Consider the following 21,351-nt stretch of genomic DNA (forward strand, 5'->3'; position numbering starts at 1 on the left):
TCTCTCTCTCTCTGTGTACAAACATGTACATTATTGTCAGCTCTCATTTTGACATTTCAACAATACTATTATTACTGCTGCCACTGCTGCTGATTTTGTTATTGGCATTGTTGATGGCTGGTAAGATTGAGGATCCTTTTGAGCAGCCAGAAAATTCTGCAAGGGCTGTTAACAAGAGTGGGTTGACAAGGATATCTGAAGCATTTGAGATGAGTAGGGTTATTTCAGCAGGTCAGAATCTGGATTCTATGCTTGCCACACTTGTTCGACCACAAGTATCCCCAGAAATTAGAGCACGTCTCAGGAATCCAGTTTCTTATGGTGGGGGCTACCAGCCCCACCTAACACATCCACATGTGCACAGGAATGTGAACTTACAGTCAGAAATTCAGAACAAATTTCAGAACTTGAGGTTGAAAAGCAATTCTAACAATCCAACCCTGACAGAAACTGTGAACATGTATGGAAAATTTGAGGCATCTGAGTCAAAAACGCAGAACCAATTTCAGAACTCGAGGTTAGAAAGCTGTTCTTACAATCCAAGCATGACAGAACTTGAGCAAGGACGAAGTCAAGGCCAGCAAAGGTGAAGACCAAAATCTATGGATAGGTTTCACCAGTTTTTGATTATTTAAATGGCTTTTTACAATATAGTTCGTTGTTTCTTTTGAAAGTTTAATGGCACCCAGGTATTTTGATGTTTTCCCGAATAAATTGTTGAATATTATATGCTGCCCCCTGCCAAATCAACTCAGAGAAGCAGATTGACTTATGTGACTTATTTCCGGTTTCTTACTAAGGTTATCAATCCTTAACGGGTAAAGGTTTTTCCAAAAATGCAATAATCTAAGTGCATTGTAACTCCCGATGGGCTGTGGAACACAGGCACACACATATTGATATGCAAATCACAAAATGAACAAATGTGGGCACCCACATTGATTTTGGCCTATTTTGGATCTTGAAAACATGGAAAGATTTGTAATGTTTATTGATGCTTTGACAAAATTATGTTTTTATTAACCATTTTGATGCATTTTTTATTGTGGCCATATTTTTAAGATCCACATAAAGTTTAAAGCTTACAGGGACAATATTTTTTGCATGACTTTAAGATCTGTTTTTGGGATCATCAATGGTTTACTGTGTCCAGAAGGGGAGGAGGAAAAGGGATGGGGGTATACTCCTCTGTTTGGGTTTTTCTTTTCTTTTTTTCTGTTGGGGTAAATTACAAATTATAAAGCATGGAACTACCATGTGCTCTATTTGTGAATTGTGACACTTACATCCCCTGTGGTTAGCCGTGTGAAGTATGTCCGTTAAACGGAATCATTGATGTGGCAAGTGGCAACATTGCATATTATGAGAATTGAAGAAACAGATTGTACTACACTTTCTGATTTCTCTTGAATTTTCTCTTTAAATCCTTATTTGGTGTCTCTCAATTCATATGGTGTAAAAGGGTAGAACATTCTTTTCCTTCAATTCTTCCCAATAGGTGATGTAGGCACTTGCCACATCATCAAATTCTAAAGTAACAAAAATGCTTCACGGAGCTAACTACTAAGGAGGTAAGGTAAGTGTCACAAAATAAAGCACATAGTAGTTCCTTGTTTTAAAGGTATACCATTGGGGTGATAGCTGTAATTTACCATTTTTGGGAGATGGGGAACAGATTTGTTGGGTTTGAAGGGGCATCTTGGGAATATTGTTAATCGCTTCTTTATTCTATTAATTCTGGGACTTGGGTGGTTGTTGTTTGTAGGCTATTTATTTTTTTGGTTGCTGAGAAAGCAGATGAAAGTAGAAGAAATTTAAAAATGAGTTTGTGTGATATGTTAATTTGAAAAACGAAAGAAAAAGTTTTAAACATGTTGCAGCCGCAAGACTTGAACCATTTACATTTGATGCAGTTTACAGTTAATCTTCTTTCACTTCCTTTTGAGGTTTCTGTTTTTTCCTGTTAAAAGAATCTTAGCTACTTCTCATGTTGGAAGGATATCTTTTTTCTAAGCACTTCCTATTTTGTGCAAGTGCAGTGGAGATGCTGGAAAATCAAGTCTCTCCATTGGTGGCCTTTTGTTGGGAGGCTTGGTAGCTGGACTAGGCTACATGTTTGCACCCGAGGTATTGTTGGATTATTTAGCTTTATATATCTTACTAAAACCCAACCTATTTGGTGTTGGGTGTCTATGTTTCCTAAGGTTATCAATTAATTAGTGGAGTGGTGTATATGTTTGTTTCATCACATTAATGATTTAAAATATGATTTATTTGGTGGAAGACCAAATAGTGCAAGTATCTTTTTTGATAGTTTTGTATTGGGAGTATTGGGTGTCTGTGTTTCCTTTAAGTTCAAATTAGATAGAGTGGTGTATATGTTTTTCGACACATTGATGTTACTAATCTTATTTTTGAGCCTGCAGGTTAAAGATTTTTCACTTAAGTTTTACTTTCACAAGATGGGTTAATGTATATAGTTATCTGGTCCAATTAAGCATGTGACATATCAGTAATTAATGGATTGGACCTTGCTAGAAGTTCACTTTTAGGCTATGACGTGGTTAATGTACTGCTTATCTAAGCAACAGCTCAGAGGCTTTTTTTTTTCCCCCACTAATATATTTGGCCAAAGTTCTGATGACACCAACTGATATATCGTGATTTTACTTTTTGTAGATAAGCAAGGCAGTTGATGGTCTGAAGAAGTTTAGAGATAATTCTGATGATGATTCAGATGTGAGAACTTGTTTCTGCAATTGCAATCCTTAAAAGTTGCTCGTTATCTGTGTTTGCATGTTTGTTAATGTGTTTGGTGTTTGAAAGTAAAGTCTTTTAGTTTAAACAAGAGGACTACTCAAGGTTGGTTTCATTAGAAAAACATGAATAAAAGAAATGTATAATTCTCTCTCCTAGGTTTTTAGGCATCATATTCTAGGGCCTGGGCAAGGCTTGATTTGTATGATTCATTGTGCATAGATAAGCTTTAGGATTTGTATCTTTGCTGCATTGGAACCTTCAAGAAAAGTAAACACTTTACAATAGTTTATGTTAACTTGTATTTTCATCATCTTTTAACTGTGATTGATGTTGTCTTAGTTGGGTCATTTATGATGTTTACAATGCATTGATACTGCATTGGTCGTGTGATTTATGAATACAGGAACCAAAAAAGTGAGAAGCATTTGCAGTTGAATTCTGCCATAAATGATGTTTCTGCTCAGCTTTGTGGAGATGATGCCCCCCTAATGGAGCTGTAGTGAATTCAGATAAAAGCTGTAGCTTTAACGTCACAGAATATTTTGTTGAAATTGCCATATAAATTATTACTACTTTTGTGTGATTAGTACTGGAAAAACAGTGTTTGGAATCTTTTAATCCATTTTGATTTTCTTCTAGTTATGGATTCAAGTTAATTGTGGAAGACTGTATCAGCTATTAAAACTGTCACAATTGTTCGAACCTCTTTGCAAGTAAATGTAATTTATTCTCTATATGTTAGAGAGGGTAAATGTAAATTCCCCTATATATTAGTGAAACAGAAATGATGTGTAGTTGGGTTGGAGATTGAAGGATGCAGAATATGTACGTGGGCATCATTTTAACCAGGAATTTTACACAGAAATGGTACTGATGTAAAATGATTAAATTGTGGGGTGTTACATTATCTCGTAATGGTTAAAATTTGAAGGAGATTTACTTTTACGATGGTACAATGAATGGTTTAATAGAATTTCACGGTTTGATTTTGTTTAATTAACCAACTCTTACTCTTATTAAAGTCTCAGTTCGGAATACCTGGGATTCGTGTGCCCAAACCATTCACTTCACTGCAATGTGGACTCATCCTTATTATTATTATTATTAATTTTTAAAGTTAAATTCACGTCAAAGATCTGACCTTTTGAACCACGGGTACCATCTGGAGGTTGCAATCACCTTGTGCTCTTCCTGCGGTGATGTCACAGCCGAGGACTTGAGTTTTTGTTTGAGAGAGGTGGAGGAAGGTGAGGAATTGTGGCAGTGATGGCGGTGGCTAAATTTGCCAAATAGCACGTTTTTATAATAAATAAATAAAAAATTAGGAGAACAGTACACAGACGAAGTTATTTAGTTATGTAGCACATATTTTAGAACTTGAATTTGGGCTAGAACTCGAGTTTGACAAACTCGAATTTCAAAAATGTTCTTAATAACTAAATAACTTTGTGTGTGCTATTCTCTTAATATTTTTCTAAAATTGTGCTATAGAGCAAATTTTGCCTGAAGGTGGTGGTCCATGGGGTGAAAAGTTTGGAAGGTATTTTCAGGAATTTATTATTTATTTGGGGGTATTTTAGACTTTACAGTTTACATAAATAAAATATTCTAGGTAATAAAAAATTCCATTAAATTTAATTGAAAGAGAAACTGTTAGGACATATGTGATTCACTTGTTAAGAACATATGTCACTATTTTATGTAATTGGCTAATCCTTTCACAAAACGCAATTTACTTGTAATTGGGTAGATCTAGGTGTTTTTAATACTTCAAGAAACAATGTTTCAAGATCAAGTGTTGAAGTCATTCAAGTCTGTCCAAGAAACAAGCTAAATAGTGCAAATTCATTAAAGCTCGATAGTTGCATTTATCGAGCTTAAGAAAACTGTTTCAGCCTGTGTGCTCGACAGCTGCTCGACACCTCCTATCTGCCGAGGTTTAAGAAAAAAACAGAAATTCTGATATGTTTTCTTAGAATCCATAAATGTGTCTTCGGGCCTTCTTTTCTCCTAACCCTAGACATATAAAATGATTATTTTAAGAGCCGTCAAAGAGTTTACAAGTTACACAAGTGTTGAGCAAAGTTTGTTCAAGCAAATTGTGACCGGAGACAGAGTTTGCTCTAGTTCATCGTTCTTGAAGAAGTTGCTGTGTATGTGTACCATAGAGTTTTGTGACCAAGTATCTTCTTGATCTTCATCGTTGGGATGAACTGAAGAACTTTGCAGCCAACAACCTTCTCTAGTTAGTGATTGAAGTCGCGTACTGGGATTCGCGCATTGGTTAGTCACATACTTGGGAGCCGTGCATCGAAAGGAGAAATTGTCACTACAGAACAAGTCCAATTAGGTATTGGGATAAGGGTTCAACTGTAGGTTGGTATAAGGTACTGGGATTCCTTTATTTGTAACCGCTTGTTTTGATAATAGTGGATTCTTGAGAGTGGTGACCTGAAAATCACTCGGTGGGGTTTTTGCCGTGTAGGTTTTCCCCATTCGTAAACGAATCACCGTGTCATTTATTTTTAGCTGCATATTTAGTTATTTGGTGATTTGTTTGTGTTACCACGCACTTTGCATGTTAATTTGATTAATTAATAAACTTGGCTAATTAATCAATTAATTTATCACAAGGGATCAATTCGTTTTTGGCCTATCAGAAACGAAATGAGGGTATTTACTCATTTCGAAAACATAAATGGGAAAATTAGTAGGTTTCAAAGATAACGGGGGAAATTATGAATCACCCCAAACATGAAGGGGGAAAGTGTTTTTTTTTTCCCAAATAAAAATGAGTCGACTGATATATATATATATATATATATATATATTTGATAATTCCGTCATTTGTTCTTTGATAATTCAATAGTTGGTGGTGGGGATGTAGTATATGCTAGAAAAAAAAATTCAGCTTTCTTTTATAAGAAAAAAAGAAATAAACAAAACTAGCATATATATATATAAATATATATATATATATATATATGTATATATATTTATATATTTAATTTAACAAAACTTTCTTAAAAAATAATTTACCTTTTAGCTCTTTTTTTTTTAAGAAAAAAAAAATTATATATGCAAATAAGTTATCCAAAACTACGATCCCAAACAAACACTTAAACCTTGGATGTCTTGGCGATTCTACTGATATTAGATGCATAATTAGCAGTTTTCTCTTTGACATTTGATGGTATTTTTATTTATTTTTTTAGTGGGGAGTGAAGATTTGATCCTAGAAGTCTCAATTGTAAATTAAAGAAGGTGGTACTGTGACAGTTTAGCCTCTTGGAGATAGTGACGGTATTCATTCCCACACTTCTATAGACAATAATAAACGCGAAATCATGTGTCCCAACAAAAATAAATAAATAAATAAATAAAAAGCATTAGATGATAAGTGTCTGATTTACTAAGATTAGGAAAATTGTCCTTTATAATCCCACGACTCTGTTTTTCTTTAGAGTGTGCGGACTGAGAAGTACTAAAGGAGGAAAGGAACCTCTGCACACCTTTGATATGATGGTCACTCCATAAGTATAAATGCTTATGCAAAGGAGGGTAAGGGATGGAGTTCAAGTCTTTAGGAGGAAATTTTATAGACATATACATTTAGATTATGCTATAATAGAATTTCTATCTTATATATAAAAAAATATAAAAAAATGGAAGAAAGGGAAATAGGCATGGCAAGTAGCTACTGGCTACTTGATTCTGCACCGACATTATTATCAAATGCCATGCAAAAGAAAAAGCAAGGATAGTACAATGAGAATGAGGGGTGGTGAAGACCAAAACTTCACTCCCAAGTCTCCTACCATCATCAAAATCGAAGTCTTCGTTTGATCAAAGTCATTATTTTCAAGTCCACCAATGACTGAGGAGGAGAGTGTGGACAACCCAACAAATATTCTTCTTTGTTACCCACCTTTTCCTTTTCCGTACCTCGTTAAACGTCCCACAAAAGCCCGAAAAAAAACCCCTCTCACTAAGCAAAGCCCTTCTACTATACACTCTACAACTATATCATGGTATGTACTATGTACTAATATATTATTGTAAATAAAGTTCTCAACTTGGTTTGCCTTATAAAAGGCAATCTGATAGCGTAGCTTAGGATTCCTTGGGAGTCCTAGACCTATTCCTAGTAAAATTGGTAGAAAAAAGTCTCAGTCAAGCTTTCAGGTAATGGTTTTGTTGATGATGATTCTGATATAGTATATATATTTTTGCTCTGGTGTATATAACAATCTGAAAGATTTGTGTATCTATTTGTTGTTAGTTTAATGACTTTTGATATTAATAAGCAATTTTTTGATGTGGGGTTTTGTTTTGTTTCGTTTTTTTTTTGGTACAGTTATTTTATTTGATTTGTTTATGGGTTTTTAAGTAATGTGTTTTTAGTTGATGAATTGAAAATGAGGAAATAGGGGTCTTTGCGTTAAAATTCTTGTTAGTTCATTTGTCCTCAGTATATGTTTTACATGATCAGACTTAGTATGATCATCCCCAAATCTATGTGTAATGTTATTTTTCATTCTATAAATCTAAAGTATATGTTAGATGCAATGAACTTTGCTATAGTGACAAAGTGATATACGACTTACATCTTAACTTTATGAGCAATACTCAAAGCTTAATTTATGGTTGGCACCAAGGGACTTTGAGTCTTTGCTTTGATGAAATTCTTCATATTGGAATAAGGTGTTACCATTTTCAGGTGTGTCTTTAACGGTTTCTACCTTGTGTTATTTGCCATTATTGCACTTGAATTTTGACAAATTGATCTGCATCACTAATCTTTTTTCAGAAATAAAAATGAGTGCCAATAGTACATTGGAGCATATACTCAAGGAAATACTTGAAGTGCTCAAGCCCAAGAACGAGGATTGGCGGACACGGGATCAAGTCATTAAGGAACTACGAAGTGTTGTTAAATCTGTGCCAAGTTTGGGAGGTAATTTGTACTTTCATGGTTCTGTCAAAAGATTTTTTTTTTTTTTTTTTTAAATTTTATAATTAAAATCAGTAAAACTTCCATGATTTGCAATTGAAGATATAAGTTGGTGGGAATGGAAGAATTCCATTCTATATCCCATAAAAATTTATGCACAGATCCATCCATTGGAAGAGTTCACCGCTCATGTTAAAAAAGGGAAGCTTTTTGATCTCTGGAATTGTGATACTGGTCGACTTTCATACTATGAAAAAACATATAGTTGACTTGTAAAAAACATTTCCGATTCAATGGGCTGTTAGGTGGCATTTAAGGTGTGTTCTAGTTGCCATTAATTGATCTACGATATATATTTAGTAAGAAAGCATGCCAAAGAATCATGGCAGCTGTTCAACCTGTTTGGGTTGTGGGCTTTGTGTAGAGGGCGGGGGGAGCATTTGATAAAATTTAACCTATGGTATTTGCTCTGAGATGACCATATATCATCACTGGCCATGGTACATTGGGGGGATTTTTTTATCAAATTTAACCTAGTGGCCATGGTTTTCTTTAAGATGTTGAAATGCTGTAGTTTTGAACTCACTAATATTTACACTAGCACATACCGTTTGGCCCGTATCTATTGGATACTTGGTTGGGTCTTAGAATGTGAAGAGGGAGCTGTCAGCTGGCAATATAGTTCTGCAGGTGGCGTTGCACATTGGAGGGTTTTTTGAGCATGAGTGTGAGTGATTGGTTTTATGCGACTAATAATTAAATGACTTTTCTTTTTATTTGGAAAATTAAGCACCTTCTTCTCCTGGCTCTTCGAACTTTTTATTTTTCAATAAATAAGATATTTTATTATATGAAAGGAGAGCTCATAATGACGAGTTTCGTTAAAAAAATTACAAATGGACAGCCATATGGTCCAAAAAATCAACTAAATAGTTACATGAAACCCCCTCAATCATAGTGCGATATTCAAACAAAGTTCTCATAAAACTACTCTTAATATCCCGCGTCGATTTCTCTGCATCTTCAAAAGTCCTATTGTTTCTCTCTCTCCAAATGGTCCACATAATATAATGAGGACTAGCTTGCCACACAGCCAGTTTTGATCAACCAAACGCTCGTCTCCATGAAAACATCAAGTCTATCACCCACCTTGGCATCATCCATATCACTCCAAATGCTATAAATGCAAAGTACCACAACTACACTTGCACATTATACACTCATTAAAACCCACCATCTTCCTCTTAACATGATTATCCCAGGTTGTTGTCCACACAAAGAAAGCCACCTTATGAGGTACCTTGCTACTCCCACACACCTTTCCAAGGGAATGCAGATACACACGTCTCAAACTCTCATAATAGGATCATACACTAGACCTCCTTGCTGGTATTAATTCAAATTTTCCTGGCTTGCTAAGGACATTCCAAGTGGCACAATAGGGAAGTTAAACCTGTGAAGGCACGGGTACATGGAAATTGACCTGGGGGCAAATGTAGCAGATCCCATGGCAGTTATTGACCCATATAAAGTGTATGAAATAGAGGTAAGTGGCATAGATGCAGGTTTTAAAAGTTACAAAGTAGCATCCAATATTGCGACAAGTGTTTTTCAAGCTCAGGGAAAGAAAGACACTTGGAAGGAACAGCTGTCAATTTTCATCAAGCCTCAAGTATAAATGAGGGTTGATTCTCTAGAAAAGGACACCATTATTCACTGACAAAATTGCTTATACAGAGGCCATATCATTCCTTGTAATATTAGTTCCTTAGGAGATTCTCTCGTAGTTCATAGGGCTTAGAAGGTGTTCATGCTTGTAAGGGCTTTCTTGTAATCTTGTTACTCAATTTAATCTTGTTTATGCAAGTTTACTTTAGTTTGATTTAATTTTTTAGTTGTCAGTTCTGTTTGATCCATAATGCATTTTCTTTGATTTGATTGGATGTTTAGAATGTTTACTTAGACTATGATATGTTCACTGCTCTGCATAATTAGACTCTGAATTGCTTTGTTTGGAATCAGGTTTGGTGTGATCATGAATAACCTAGTTACTTGGAATCCAATGGCATCTGATTTTACTAAAAGTTTTGTCCTTGTACATAGTTCCTTAAATTATAATTTATTTGCTTTCTGTAGTTCATTGTTACCTGCATTTCATCCTTCAAGCATAAAAAGTGTTCTTAATTGAGGCAATGCCCCTTTAAACATGAAGTCAAATAATCCATCCCACTTCAAATGCAATCAATTCTAAACTTGGCAATAGGCATCAAACCACATATTATCACTTCAAATAGGTCTAAGTTAAAATGCTCTCAAATACACCCTTTCCCATTTGGAGTCCAAATTAAGCAATCTTTTTATCCTTCACCCCTTCTCGCTCCCAATCTTGAAAGTCCTTGAGGAACTTAAGTTGCATATTTAGAATTCCCGACCTATATGTCTACTATGTTATAAACAAAACTTGTTTCAAATTATCTTGAAATTCTATCTCGATGACATTTGATAGGCCACAAACTGAATGACCCCTTGTGATAGAAATTAATTAATCAATTTATCATGCAAATGCGTGGTAGTACAAACAAATCACCAATAAACTAATTATGCAGCGGAAAATAAATAACACGGTGATTTGTTTACGAATGGGGAAAACCTAACGGCAAAAACCCTACCGTGTGATTTTCAGGTCATCACTCCCGAAACTCCACTATTATCACAACAAGCAATTACAAGTAAAGGAATCCCAAGTACCTTACCAACCTACAGTTGAACCCTTACCCCAATACCCAATTAGACTTATTCTGTAGTGACAGTTCCCCTTTCTGATGCACGACTCCCAAGTACGTGACTAACCAATTGCGCGAATCCCAGTACGCGACTTCAATCACCAACTAAGAAGGTTGTTGGTTGCAAAGTTCTTCAGTTCATCCACACGATGAAGATCAAGAAGATGCTTGGTCACAAAACCCTATGGTGCACATATACAGCAACTTCTTCAAGAGAAAGAGATGAACTAAGGCAAGAACTTCGTCTCCGGTCACAATTTGCTTGAACAGAGTTTGCTCAATACTTGTGCAACTTGTGAACTGTTTGACGACTCTTAAAACAATCCTTTTATATGTCTAGGGTTAGGAGAAAAGAAAGCCCAAAGACACATTCACCGATCCCAAGAAAATCAGATTTGAATTCTGAAAATCTTAAACCTCGACAGATAGGAGGTGTCGAGCAGGTGTCAAGCACACCGAACTTTGAACAGCTTTCTTAAGCTCAATAGATGCAGCTGTCGAGCCAGCTGTCGAGCTTTAATGAATTTGCACTATCAACTTGTTTTCTTGAACAGACTTGAAGGCTTCAATACTTGATCTTGAAACATGGTTTCTTGAAGTATTTAAATACATCCTAAATCTACCCAAATACAAGTAAAATGTGTTTTGTCAAAGGATAAGCCAATTACATAACATCATGACATATGTTCTTAACATGTGAAACATATATGTCCTAACATGTGAAACACATATGTCCTAACAATCTCCCCCTTTGGCAATCCGTGACAAAATCACAACAAACAACTGAACATATGAGAGAAGTCATAAAACACTCAACTCATATTCACTTGTTGAATACAATAAAATCTATCCTAACACAAACTCTTGAAAAACTTTGCAAGAAGAGAGTTTATGGCAAGTAGACTTTGACAACCTGTATTTCTGAAACACTTTAAACAAAACTCATCAAGGCATCTTTGTGTGAAACAGAAATAATAGATTGCATACAAGTATAAGAAACATGTATATTAAGGGAGAAAAGAAACAACATATGAAGGGGTAGGTGAAAGAAAAACATACATCAATATAAAGAAAGAGATAAGTACAATGTATGTCTATAAATGGTCACAAGACCTCATGTACAAGAGTAATGTATCTAAAAAGAAAGAAAAAAAAGATACATACTAACCTCACTACATCCCTAAAAATATCAACACTCCCCTTAACAAAATGGTCTTATACTAACTCTCCCCCTAAGAATGACTACTCTCATATCCAAAACTACTCCCCCTTTTTGTCACGAGTGACAAAGGGTAAGAGTGTCAAGTAGACATCTCATCAGTAGAGCTAGCATCTCCATCAGCATCATCCGAAGCATCATCGTCATCACTATCATCATCATCCTCATCCTCAGAATCAGAAGCCATGGGAGAAAGTGGTGAAGGAGTAGCCTCAGGAGCAAAACCACCCATGGACGCCTATCGCCGTGCAATACGACCGACACGGACGTTCACCTGATACAACTCCGTAGAGAGTGTATCTAGGCGAGCATCCATGCGCTGTAGCTGCGCCATGATGTCTCCTAAAGTCACATCGCCCGAAGAAGAGGGAGGAGCGGATGTGGATGGAGCAGAACGAGATGGAGCTGAACGGGAGGGAGGAGCTGCTGAATCCAACTGCCGTGACCGAAGCTGGGCCTCGCTACGTTTAACGGTAGTGTAATCTATGGCACACATAACGGTGAAATGGTCAAAAGAGGGAAAAGGAACGGAAAAATGGCATAAGATCCTCGTGATAGCAGAAGGAAAGATGGGCTTATCACGGGACGCCGAATCTAGATGAACATCTATAATAGACAGAATAAAATGAGAACGGAAATCTATAGTAAGATGCTCAAGAAGAGATAACAAAAATCGAGCACGAGGCTCTGTAATAGAGTTATAGTGAGAGAGTGGATACAAAACAAAGGTCATCACCATGTTCATGAATCTAGGACCTTTAGCAAAAGGTCGACATGGTGTAAACAGACGCTCACCCCAAGCAGAAGGGCGCTCACAAAAAGCAGACATGAGCTCATCCCTGGACACAGTCCTCAGACGCTCACAACTAGGATAGTCAGGAAACTCTATCCTAGGGACTCGAAGCACATCCGCAACAAGTTGCGGTGTGATAGGAATGCGCATACCTCGAACGCGAGTGAAGAAAAGAGGTACTGACCGATCAATCTGATGCCTGTTGGAGTAAAACTCCTGGATAAGCACGAGAAGACAGGTGACCGGGACGTCACACAGTGACTCTCATCCCCTTCTGTGAATGACAGAGGGAAGGTCGGTGTCGGCAAAGTCCGACAGAACGACTTGGCGTTCCGAATGAATGCCTCGTCTAGAAAAGTTCTCCGAAAAGGCCTTGAAGGCATCATCATCACGGAACCGGATATGAGATAGAGTAGGATCAGATGATGAAGACACGACTAACATAAACAGAAAGAGAGGGAGAGAAAAGAAAGACAATCAGAAAAGGCCCAAGCAATTTCAAATATAACAATTATATTGAAAAGAGAGTACGTATGCATGGGAAATGCATGAACATGTAACATGCAAAAGAAATTGCATCATGGGCTCAGCCCAATCCAAACCTATTAGCACACAAACAGATAGCACATATCTAAATGCATGACAATACCATTATAATGCTAATGTGATGCAATGTATGAGGTTTTAAGCTCATTTAAGTGAAAACCCATCCCAAAATTTCAAAAATAACTCATCAATTTTGAAAAACCCCAAAATTTTTCAAAAACCCCAAAACCTAGGTTTCAAAACATGAAATACATGAATATGAAAGGATTATAAGCTTACCAAGTGAAGAAAAACTTGAAAAAGCTTGAAGAAACCTTGAGGAACAGTTAAGGGAGTGAGATGAGAGAGTTTGGGAGAGAAATCAGAGAAGTATCGAGAGAGAGATCGAGTGAAATGAGTTCCGGATCGCACAGGGAGCTTAAATAGTGCCAGCAGTAAATCTCGACAGATGCAGGTATCGAGAGGTATCGAGATATCTGTCGAGGAGGTGTCGAGAAAAAGGTCGTCGATAGCTGAGGTATCGAGGAGGTCTCGAGGAACAACCCAACAGAACCAAGAATAGAAGCTTGATCGATCCACCAGGTGTCGAGAAGCTATCGAGGATGCAGAGCCATTCTCGATCGATCCACCAGGTATCGAGAAGCTATCGGGATTGTGATTAGAAAAAGTTGAAGAAGCTCGACAGACAGCAAGGTATCGAGGAGGTATCGAGGAGGTGTCGAGCCAGCATTTAAAACCAGTTTTTCGAGATGTGAAAAACACAGACATGAATGCAATCCAACATGCAACTCAACCAATGATCCAATCAACATATTAAGCTCTCAAAATCATCTCTCAATAAAAATTTTAAGCACATGGATCTTCAAAAAGAAACACACACACATACTAAACAAGTCTAACCAATTTTATATTTCAAAAACAAGTCAAGACAGTTTAGTGAGCATACATTAACACATGTAAAACCTTGTGATGGCCAAATCACATTGTACCTGCACATGTATCAAGAATAGCAAAGAATATAGCGTGTTGTGTGTGAAAAACATTGCAAGATTGCATAAGTGTATACATGTTATGACGATTTGAGATATGAGAAAATCACTTTAACTCACACACAATCATAACTGCTTGATGGAGACTATCACCTTCGAGGTACATCCTATAACTCCCACATCTCCTAGAATACACGCTTGCAATTATATTTAAAGCATTTTTGATCTTTTTGCTTTTGATTTTTCTTTGCATATTTTTCTTTTAAGCATATCATGCATGGGCATATTAGAGAGAGAAAAGAAATACCCAATGATATTTGACATTCCAATTTTTCTATGCCTAAGTACACAAATGTCATTGACACTGCACTTTTGCTATGCTGAAGCATACATGTGTCATATTATAATTGGCGGGCAACAGTGGTGAGATAGTTATTTATGCCTTTCTCTTAGGATTTTCTAGTCCTTCCCATCAAAAAGAGTGATATGAGTGTTAAGTATTAGAGACAACTTAATCTTACTCATCACAAACACGAGCCATAAAGCTCACCTGCTTAGTTGTGCATAGAGATGCTCATCTAAGCTACAAATGATACAAAGTTTAGAAGACTTTGTTTCAATGGCCATCCAAGGTACACAAGTACCAATGTATACAAAACACACATTGTTTTTGTATTTTTCTGATTTTTTCAATTTTTTTTTTAATTTTTATATGAAAAACAAAACAAAGCAAAACTGAAAAATAACCAAACAAAAACATGTTAAACAACCAAAGTATAAAAACTAGACTGACTCAAACTTGAAAGCAAAACACAAAAGTAATGCACACACAAAAACAAAAAGAGAGAGAGAGAGAAAAGTGACAGAATCACTTGGAGCCCTTTTCCTTCCACACCCTGAAAGAACCTTTCCTTTGATTAAACCCTTGAACCGGCGGTGAGGTGGAAAAACCGTTCAAGTTCGAAAGGAACATGAGGGCTTTGAGAAGATCTCCAAGGGGAGCAAGAGAGGATTGAAGCTGATTCTGGTTCCCAGATGCTATCATGCCGTTTTTCTGTTGAGTGGCAAGCCACTTGTAGCAATTTGGTCGAGTGTGACTGGCAGCTCCACAATGATGATAGAGATGCTGCTTCTTTTGTTTAGGCTTTGAGAGTTAGCCTTCTTAGCCCTAGGGTTTTTAACATCTTTCTTCTCAAGTTTAGGGGGTGCTCCTAAGATAGATTTACCCTTGTCTATGTTCTCACTAGTTAATTCAGTTTTAATCTCATTATTCTCAATTTTAACATTACTAGTAAGAGAAACAAAAACAGTAGTACTAGTAGAAACAGTATTAGAGGAAGAAAGACCATACCCTAAACCTGTTCGATCTGAAGCAGATTTCTGAATGCTGAGCATATCATCAAGCTTTGCACTTGAAGTCCTCTCCAATTGAGCTCTGACTTGAAACAGCTCCGCTTCAAGCTTCTTGGTCTTCTCAGCCAAGAAATTGTTCTCGAACCTCAGTGCTCCAATAGTCTGATTAGTTTCATCAAACTTTGTGGAAAGCTCCTCACGATCAAGTTCCACATTACTGAGCTTCTTGGTGGTTAGCTTATATAGTTTCTCATGCTTCTCAAAAAGCTTGTACAACTTCTCATAGGCTGTATGGATGTCATCTTGATCATCCATCTTCTCAAATTTAGATTCCACCAATTCCTCCTCTTCAACCACATCTTCAACAATCCCATCAGTAGGATCAACAGTGGCCGTGAAGGCATTTAAGATTCCATCATCCTCATTGTCGGAATCATCCTCAGGCTTGGTGTCACTCAGGGTAATAGCAAGTGCCTTGCTCTTCCCAATGCTTTTGAGATATGTAGGACACTCATTTTTCATGTGATCGAAGCCTTGATAGCCAAAGCACTTAGGTCATGCGGGAACAGTGTACTAACCACCTTCCTTAGCATCCTTCTTCCCTTTGTCTTGTCCTTTAAACTGAAAAGAATTGGATTGCCTGCGATCCTTGTCGAAACCCTTTCCATTTGCGTTCTTCATAAACTTCTTGAACTGCCTGATGATGTAGGACTTCATCTTGGAATCTTCATCATCAGAAGACTCATCTGTCTCACTGCTCTTGGCCTTCAGTGCCATGCTCTTGCCGTTACTCGTCTTGCCAATCCTTGTTAACCCTAGCTCGTAGGTCTGCAAGTTTCCAACCAGCTCAGTCAAAGGAATCTTATCAATATCCTTTGATTCCTCTATTGCCGTGATCTTGGCATGAAATCTCTCAGGTAGAGATCTGAGCACCTTCCTTACAATCTTGGGTTCAAGAATGGTTTCCCCAAAATTGAAGGCTGAGTTCACTATGTCCTTTAGCTTGGCATAGAACTCATCGAAAGACTCATCCTCCTCCATTTTTATCTCTTCAAAGCTTGTAGTGAGCCTCTGAAGTTTTGAATCTTTTACAGCTTTTGTACCCTCATAGGTTGTCTGGAGGATGGTCCAAGCCTCCTTGGCAGTTTCAATTGAGGATATCTTCTTGAACTCCTCATTGGTGACTGCACTGAATAATACATTCAATGCTCTGCTGTTGAAGTTTGCCGCCTTAATCTTGGCATCATCCCAGTCGGCTGGTGCTTCTGTAGGCTTAGTCTAGCCTATCTCCACAGCTTGCCACACTTTCTCATCTAGAGACTGCAAGAAAGCTCTCATGCGTACTTTCCAGTATGCATAATTAGTGTCATCAAATAAAGGAGGTATGATTAAAGACTGTCCTCTATCCATGACAAACAGGGGTCAATGGATCAACACAGCAAAGATTAAACCCTAATCAGAGTGTGTCTGCTCTGATACCACTTGATAGGCCACAAACTAAATGACCCCTTATGATAAAAATTAATTAATCAATTTATCATGCAAATATGTGGTAGCACAAACAAATCACCAATAAACTAATTATGCAGCGGAAAATAAATAGCACGGTGATTTGTTTATGAATGGGGAAAACCTAACGGCAAAAATCCCACCGGGTGATTTTCAGGTCACCACTCCCGAAACTCCACTATTATCACAACAAGCGGTTACAAGTAAAAGAATCATAAGTACTTTACCAACCTACAGTTAAACCTTTACCCCAATACCCAATTGGACTTGTTCTGAAGTGACAGTTCCCCTTTCTGATGCACGACTCCCAAGTACGTGACTAACCAATTGTGCGGATCCCAGTACACGACTTCAATCACCAACTAAGAAGGTTGTTGGTTGTAAAGTTCTTCAGTTCATCCACACGATGAAGATCAAGAAAATACTTGGTCACAGAACCCTATGGTGCACATACACAACAACTTCTTCAAGAGAAAGAGATGAACTAGGGTAAGAACTTTGTCTCCAGTCACAATTTGCTTGAACAGAGTTTGCTCAATGCTTGTGCAACTTGTGAACTGTTTGACGACCCTTAAGACAATCCTTTTATATGTTTAGGGTTAGGAGAAAAGAAATCCCAAAGACACATTCACGGATCCCAAGAAAATCATATTTGAATTCTAAAAATCTTAAACCTCGACAGATAGGAGGTGTCGAGCAGCTGTCGAGCACACCGAACTTTGAACAACTTTCTTAAGCTCGATAGATGCAGCTGTCGAGTTTTAATGAATTTGCACTATCAACTTGTTTTCTTGAACAGACTTGAAGGCTTCAATACTTAATCTTGAAACATGGTTTCTTGAAGTATTTAAACGCATCCTAAATCTATCCAAATACAAGTAAAGTGCGTTTTGTCAAAAGATAAGCTAATTACATAACATCATGACATATGTTCTTAACATGTGAAACACATATGTCCTAACAACATTTTTTTTTTCTTGGAACCTGAGTTCTTTTGAATGTTGGTCTTAGTGAGGAAGCTTCATCTCCATGTGCATATAGATAGGAATTCCTTAAAGGGGATCCATCCTTTCTGACGTGATACGGGATGGTTGGGCTAGAGTTGTTGTAGTTTGGTCCCCGTAGAAAAAAGTGTTAAGTGTCATATTTTATGTAAATTGGCTAATCCTTTGATAAAATGCACTTTACTTGTAATTGGGTAGATCTAAGTTGGGTTTAATACATCAAGAAATATGTTTTTCAAGCATATCAAGTGTTCGTATTAAAAGACATGAAGATTGGTCCAAGAAACAAGTGAAGAAAAGCTGTTCATTAAGTCTCGACAGATGACTGCTATCAAGACTTAATATGAAGCTCGATAGATGGCTCGACACATCCTCAATCTATTGAGAATTACGATTTCAAAATTTCCAGGTTTGAAATTCGGCCCAAGCTTATGTATTTGTGTAGGTTTTCTTTTCTCACAACCTTAGACATATATAAGGCTTATTTTAAGAGCTGTCACATATGAATACAGAGACAGAGATTTATTTTCTCTGTGAGAAGCTACTGTGTTTGTACGCTATAGGTTTTGTAACCAAGTGCTTCATGATCTTTATTGTTGATGAAGTGAAGAACTTTACAGCCAACAACATCATTCAAGTTGCTGGAGTTAGTTACGTACTAGGATTCTTGCAAAGGGTTAGTCAAAGATTGGAAATTTGTGCATCAAGCGAAAGAAGGCTACTACAAGATCAAGTTCAATTGGGTATTGAAGGGAAGATTCAATTGTAGGTTGGTATTTTGGGATAGGCCAGGGTAGTGGTAAGATTCCCTATACTTGGAACCGCTTGATTATTGATTAGTGGATTCTTGAGAGTGGCGAATCACCTGATGGGGTTTTCGCATTGCGAGAAGTTTTTCCTATTTGTCTACAAATCACCGTGTTAATTTATTTTCCGCTGCATATTCATTTATTTGGTGATTTGTTGGTGCCTCCACGATTTGCATGCAATTGAACCTAATTAATCAACTTGGATAAATTGAATTAATTAACCGGGGTCAAGCTATCTTAACCAAACAAAAAGGAAAAGAGGAAGTTTCATTCTACAATGACTTCTTTAGGTTTTTAGCACCATATAAATATTTGGCCTCATTTGTCTCTTTTTGTTTCCTCAATCCGAGAGAAGTAACCTATAGTAAAGATCATCAGATTATGTAAATTTTCTTTTTGGTTTTTTTTTTTTCTCTGCATTTTATTTGTTCAGTCATCATGAATTTTTATGTCTTATTTACATGAGGAATAATGCTTGCCATTTGTTAATTTTTTATTATTATTAACAACATAAATTAATGTCCTGGCTCAAACAGGTGTAGCAGTGGAGCCATTTGGGTCATTTGTGTCCGAGCTGTTGACAAAATGGGGTGACGTGGATATTTCCATCAATTTAACCAGGGGTAGATATATTTTACAAATTGAAAATGACCGCAAAATAGAACTACTTGAAGATTTGGAAAAATCTTTGATAGGTAATTTGCTTTGAGTTTGAGCATTTTTTTTCCTTCTCTCTCTCTTGGATGCTTGTATTCTGTCACTTAGGCATAGAAGTTTCAGAAAATGCATGGTTCTCATATTCTATAATCTCTCTCGCCCATTTGTTTACTTTTATTATTGCTTTATTGTAATTGCATGTTTCCAGTGCATGTCTTGAAACACATGTTCTCACAATTGGGACATTTAATGATATGGACCAAAAGTATTTATGAATCCTGGAACTTATCTTAAACAATATATATATATATATATATATATATATGTATGTATGTATGTATGCATGCATGCATGCATGCATGCATGCATAAAGCTGGACATGAACTGTAAAGTCTTTAATTTATATAAAGTGCAAATTGGGAAACTTCAGTCAGTGCAGCATCTTCACCTTTTGCTATTTTTCTTCCAGAATTTAGTAAAACTTTACCTAGCGTGCAGACCAGTTCTGAAAGTTAGGCTGTTTGGAAGTGTCTCTGTAGTTTGTAATTATGTTATACAGCAGACACTCATGGCCATTTTTCAAGTTTTTAATTGAAAATGTGCACAATTCTTTTTTGAAAAGAAATATGTGCTAGATTCTATGAGTGGCTGTTATATGACATTTGGGAGTATATCATTCCATTATATTGGACATTGCAGCCGTAAATAGTAAACTAACAGTATTAATAATGAACTTTCTTTTTTTTTTTCAAAATTTATATCATTCCTCAATCCTCATGCGTGTTCTTATGTCTTTATTGGATCCATTTTTGGAAAAGAAAATGCTTTTGGAAATTGTGAAGACACGGACTCGATGGTATCAGAGTGGTCTCTCTATAATCTTTGAAAATTTAGACCCCTGGGTATATGTATGCTTAATCAAATTGGCCTTCTCTATTCAGGGACGGAACTACGTTGAAGAAGAGGGGGGCTGTGCCCCCCAAATTTTTTTAAAATATTAAATAATAGGTATATATTTAAGATTTTAGAAAATAAGTCCATGAAAAATTATATTTGCCCCTCTCAAGAAAATTATATTTGCTCCCCTCGACTTTGAATCCTAGTTCCGTCCCTGTCTCTATTTGTATTGCCTTTTCAAACTCTAGAAGTTTTCTTTGAAGTTTTAAATTCAGTTTTACCTTTTTATTATGAAAGTGTTGGGGATACACGTGTGAGTGGAGTCTCACATCTATATATATATATATATATAAATATATATATCTAAAAGCTGAAACGTAGCATTTATTATTGTTATACTCTAATTAAATCGTGTTCACGTCATTATCTTTTTCCTTTTCAATTTTCCTATAATTTTTTTTAACATTAATTTTTTTAATATTTACACTTCTCCAACCTTTCTCCCTCTCTTACTTTTTCATCTTCCCACTACCCTCTACATTAATATCATTCTTCCTTTTTTTCTTCATCTTCCTTTATTTTTGTCTCTTCTTATTCACAACTTCTTACTATAAATTTATCACAATCTCTTCCATTCTATGCATAGTTTTCCCTCACAAAAAAAAAAAAAAAAAAAAAAGTTCTCTCTCTCTCTCTCTCTCAATTTTTTGGTGGATTTTTTATTTTTCTTGTATCTCTACTTTAAATTGATAATTTTTTATATTCTTTAAAACTCTACTTTAGGTTAATGCGATTTAGTTTTGTTTTTAATTTTTTTTTTTTCTCTTTGATTGTTAAATTTATCCTATTGAGTTATAAAGAATTAAATATAGCATATAAAAATCTATATATATATATATATATATATATCTAAAAGCTGAAGCGTAGCATTTATTGTTGCTACACTCTAGTTGAGTCACATCAATGTTCACGTCATTATCTTTTTCCTTTTCAATTTTCCTATAATTGTTTTTAACATTAATTTTTTAATATTTACACTTCTCTAGCCTTTCTCCCTTCCTTACATTTTCATCTCCCC

At 36.3% G+C, this 21,351-nt stretch overlaps 1 protein-coding gene across 16 annotated transcripts in view; it reads left to right on the plus strand.

Annotated features, from left to right (window-relative positions):
- Window positions 1-21,351, plus strand: part of LOC126697563 (protein HESO1-like) — a 50,787-nt gene that overhangs the window by 11,267 nt on the left and 18,169 nt on the right. For 3 of the 16 annotated variants that reach the window (XM_050394612.1, XM_050394610.1, XM_050394611.1), the window contains exons 2-3: window positions 7,571-7,717; window positions 19,256-19,414. The exons of 9 other annotated variants lie outside the window; for them this stretch is intronic. In XM_050394612.1, the coding sequence (XP_050250569.1) occupies window positions 7,579-7,717; window positions 19,256-19,414 (298 nt within the window). In that variant the 5' untranslated portion in view covers window positions 7,571-7,578. 4 more of the 16 variants (XM_050394617.1, XM_050394608.1, XM_050394609.1 and 1 more) reach the window with 4 other exon arrangements.

The sequence above is a fragment of the Quercus robur genome, chromosome 8 (genome assembly GCF_932294415.1).
Source record: "Quercus robur chromosome 8, dhQueRobu3.1, whole genome shotgun sequence".
In the NCBI taxonomy this organism is placed as follows: domain Eukaryota; kingdom Viridiplantae; phylum Streptophyta; class Magnoliopsida; order Fagales; family Fagaceae; genus Quercus; species Quercus robur.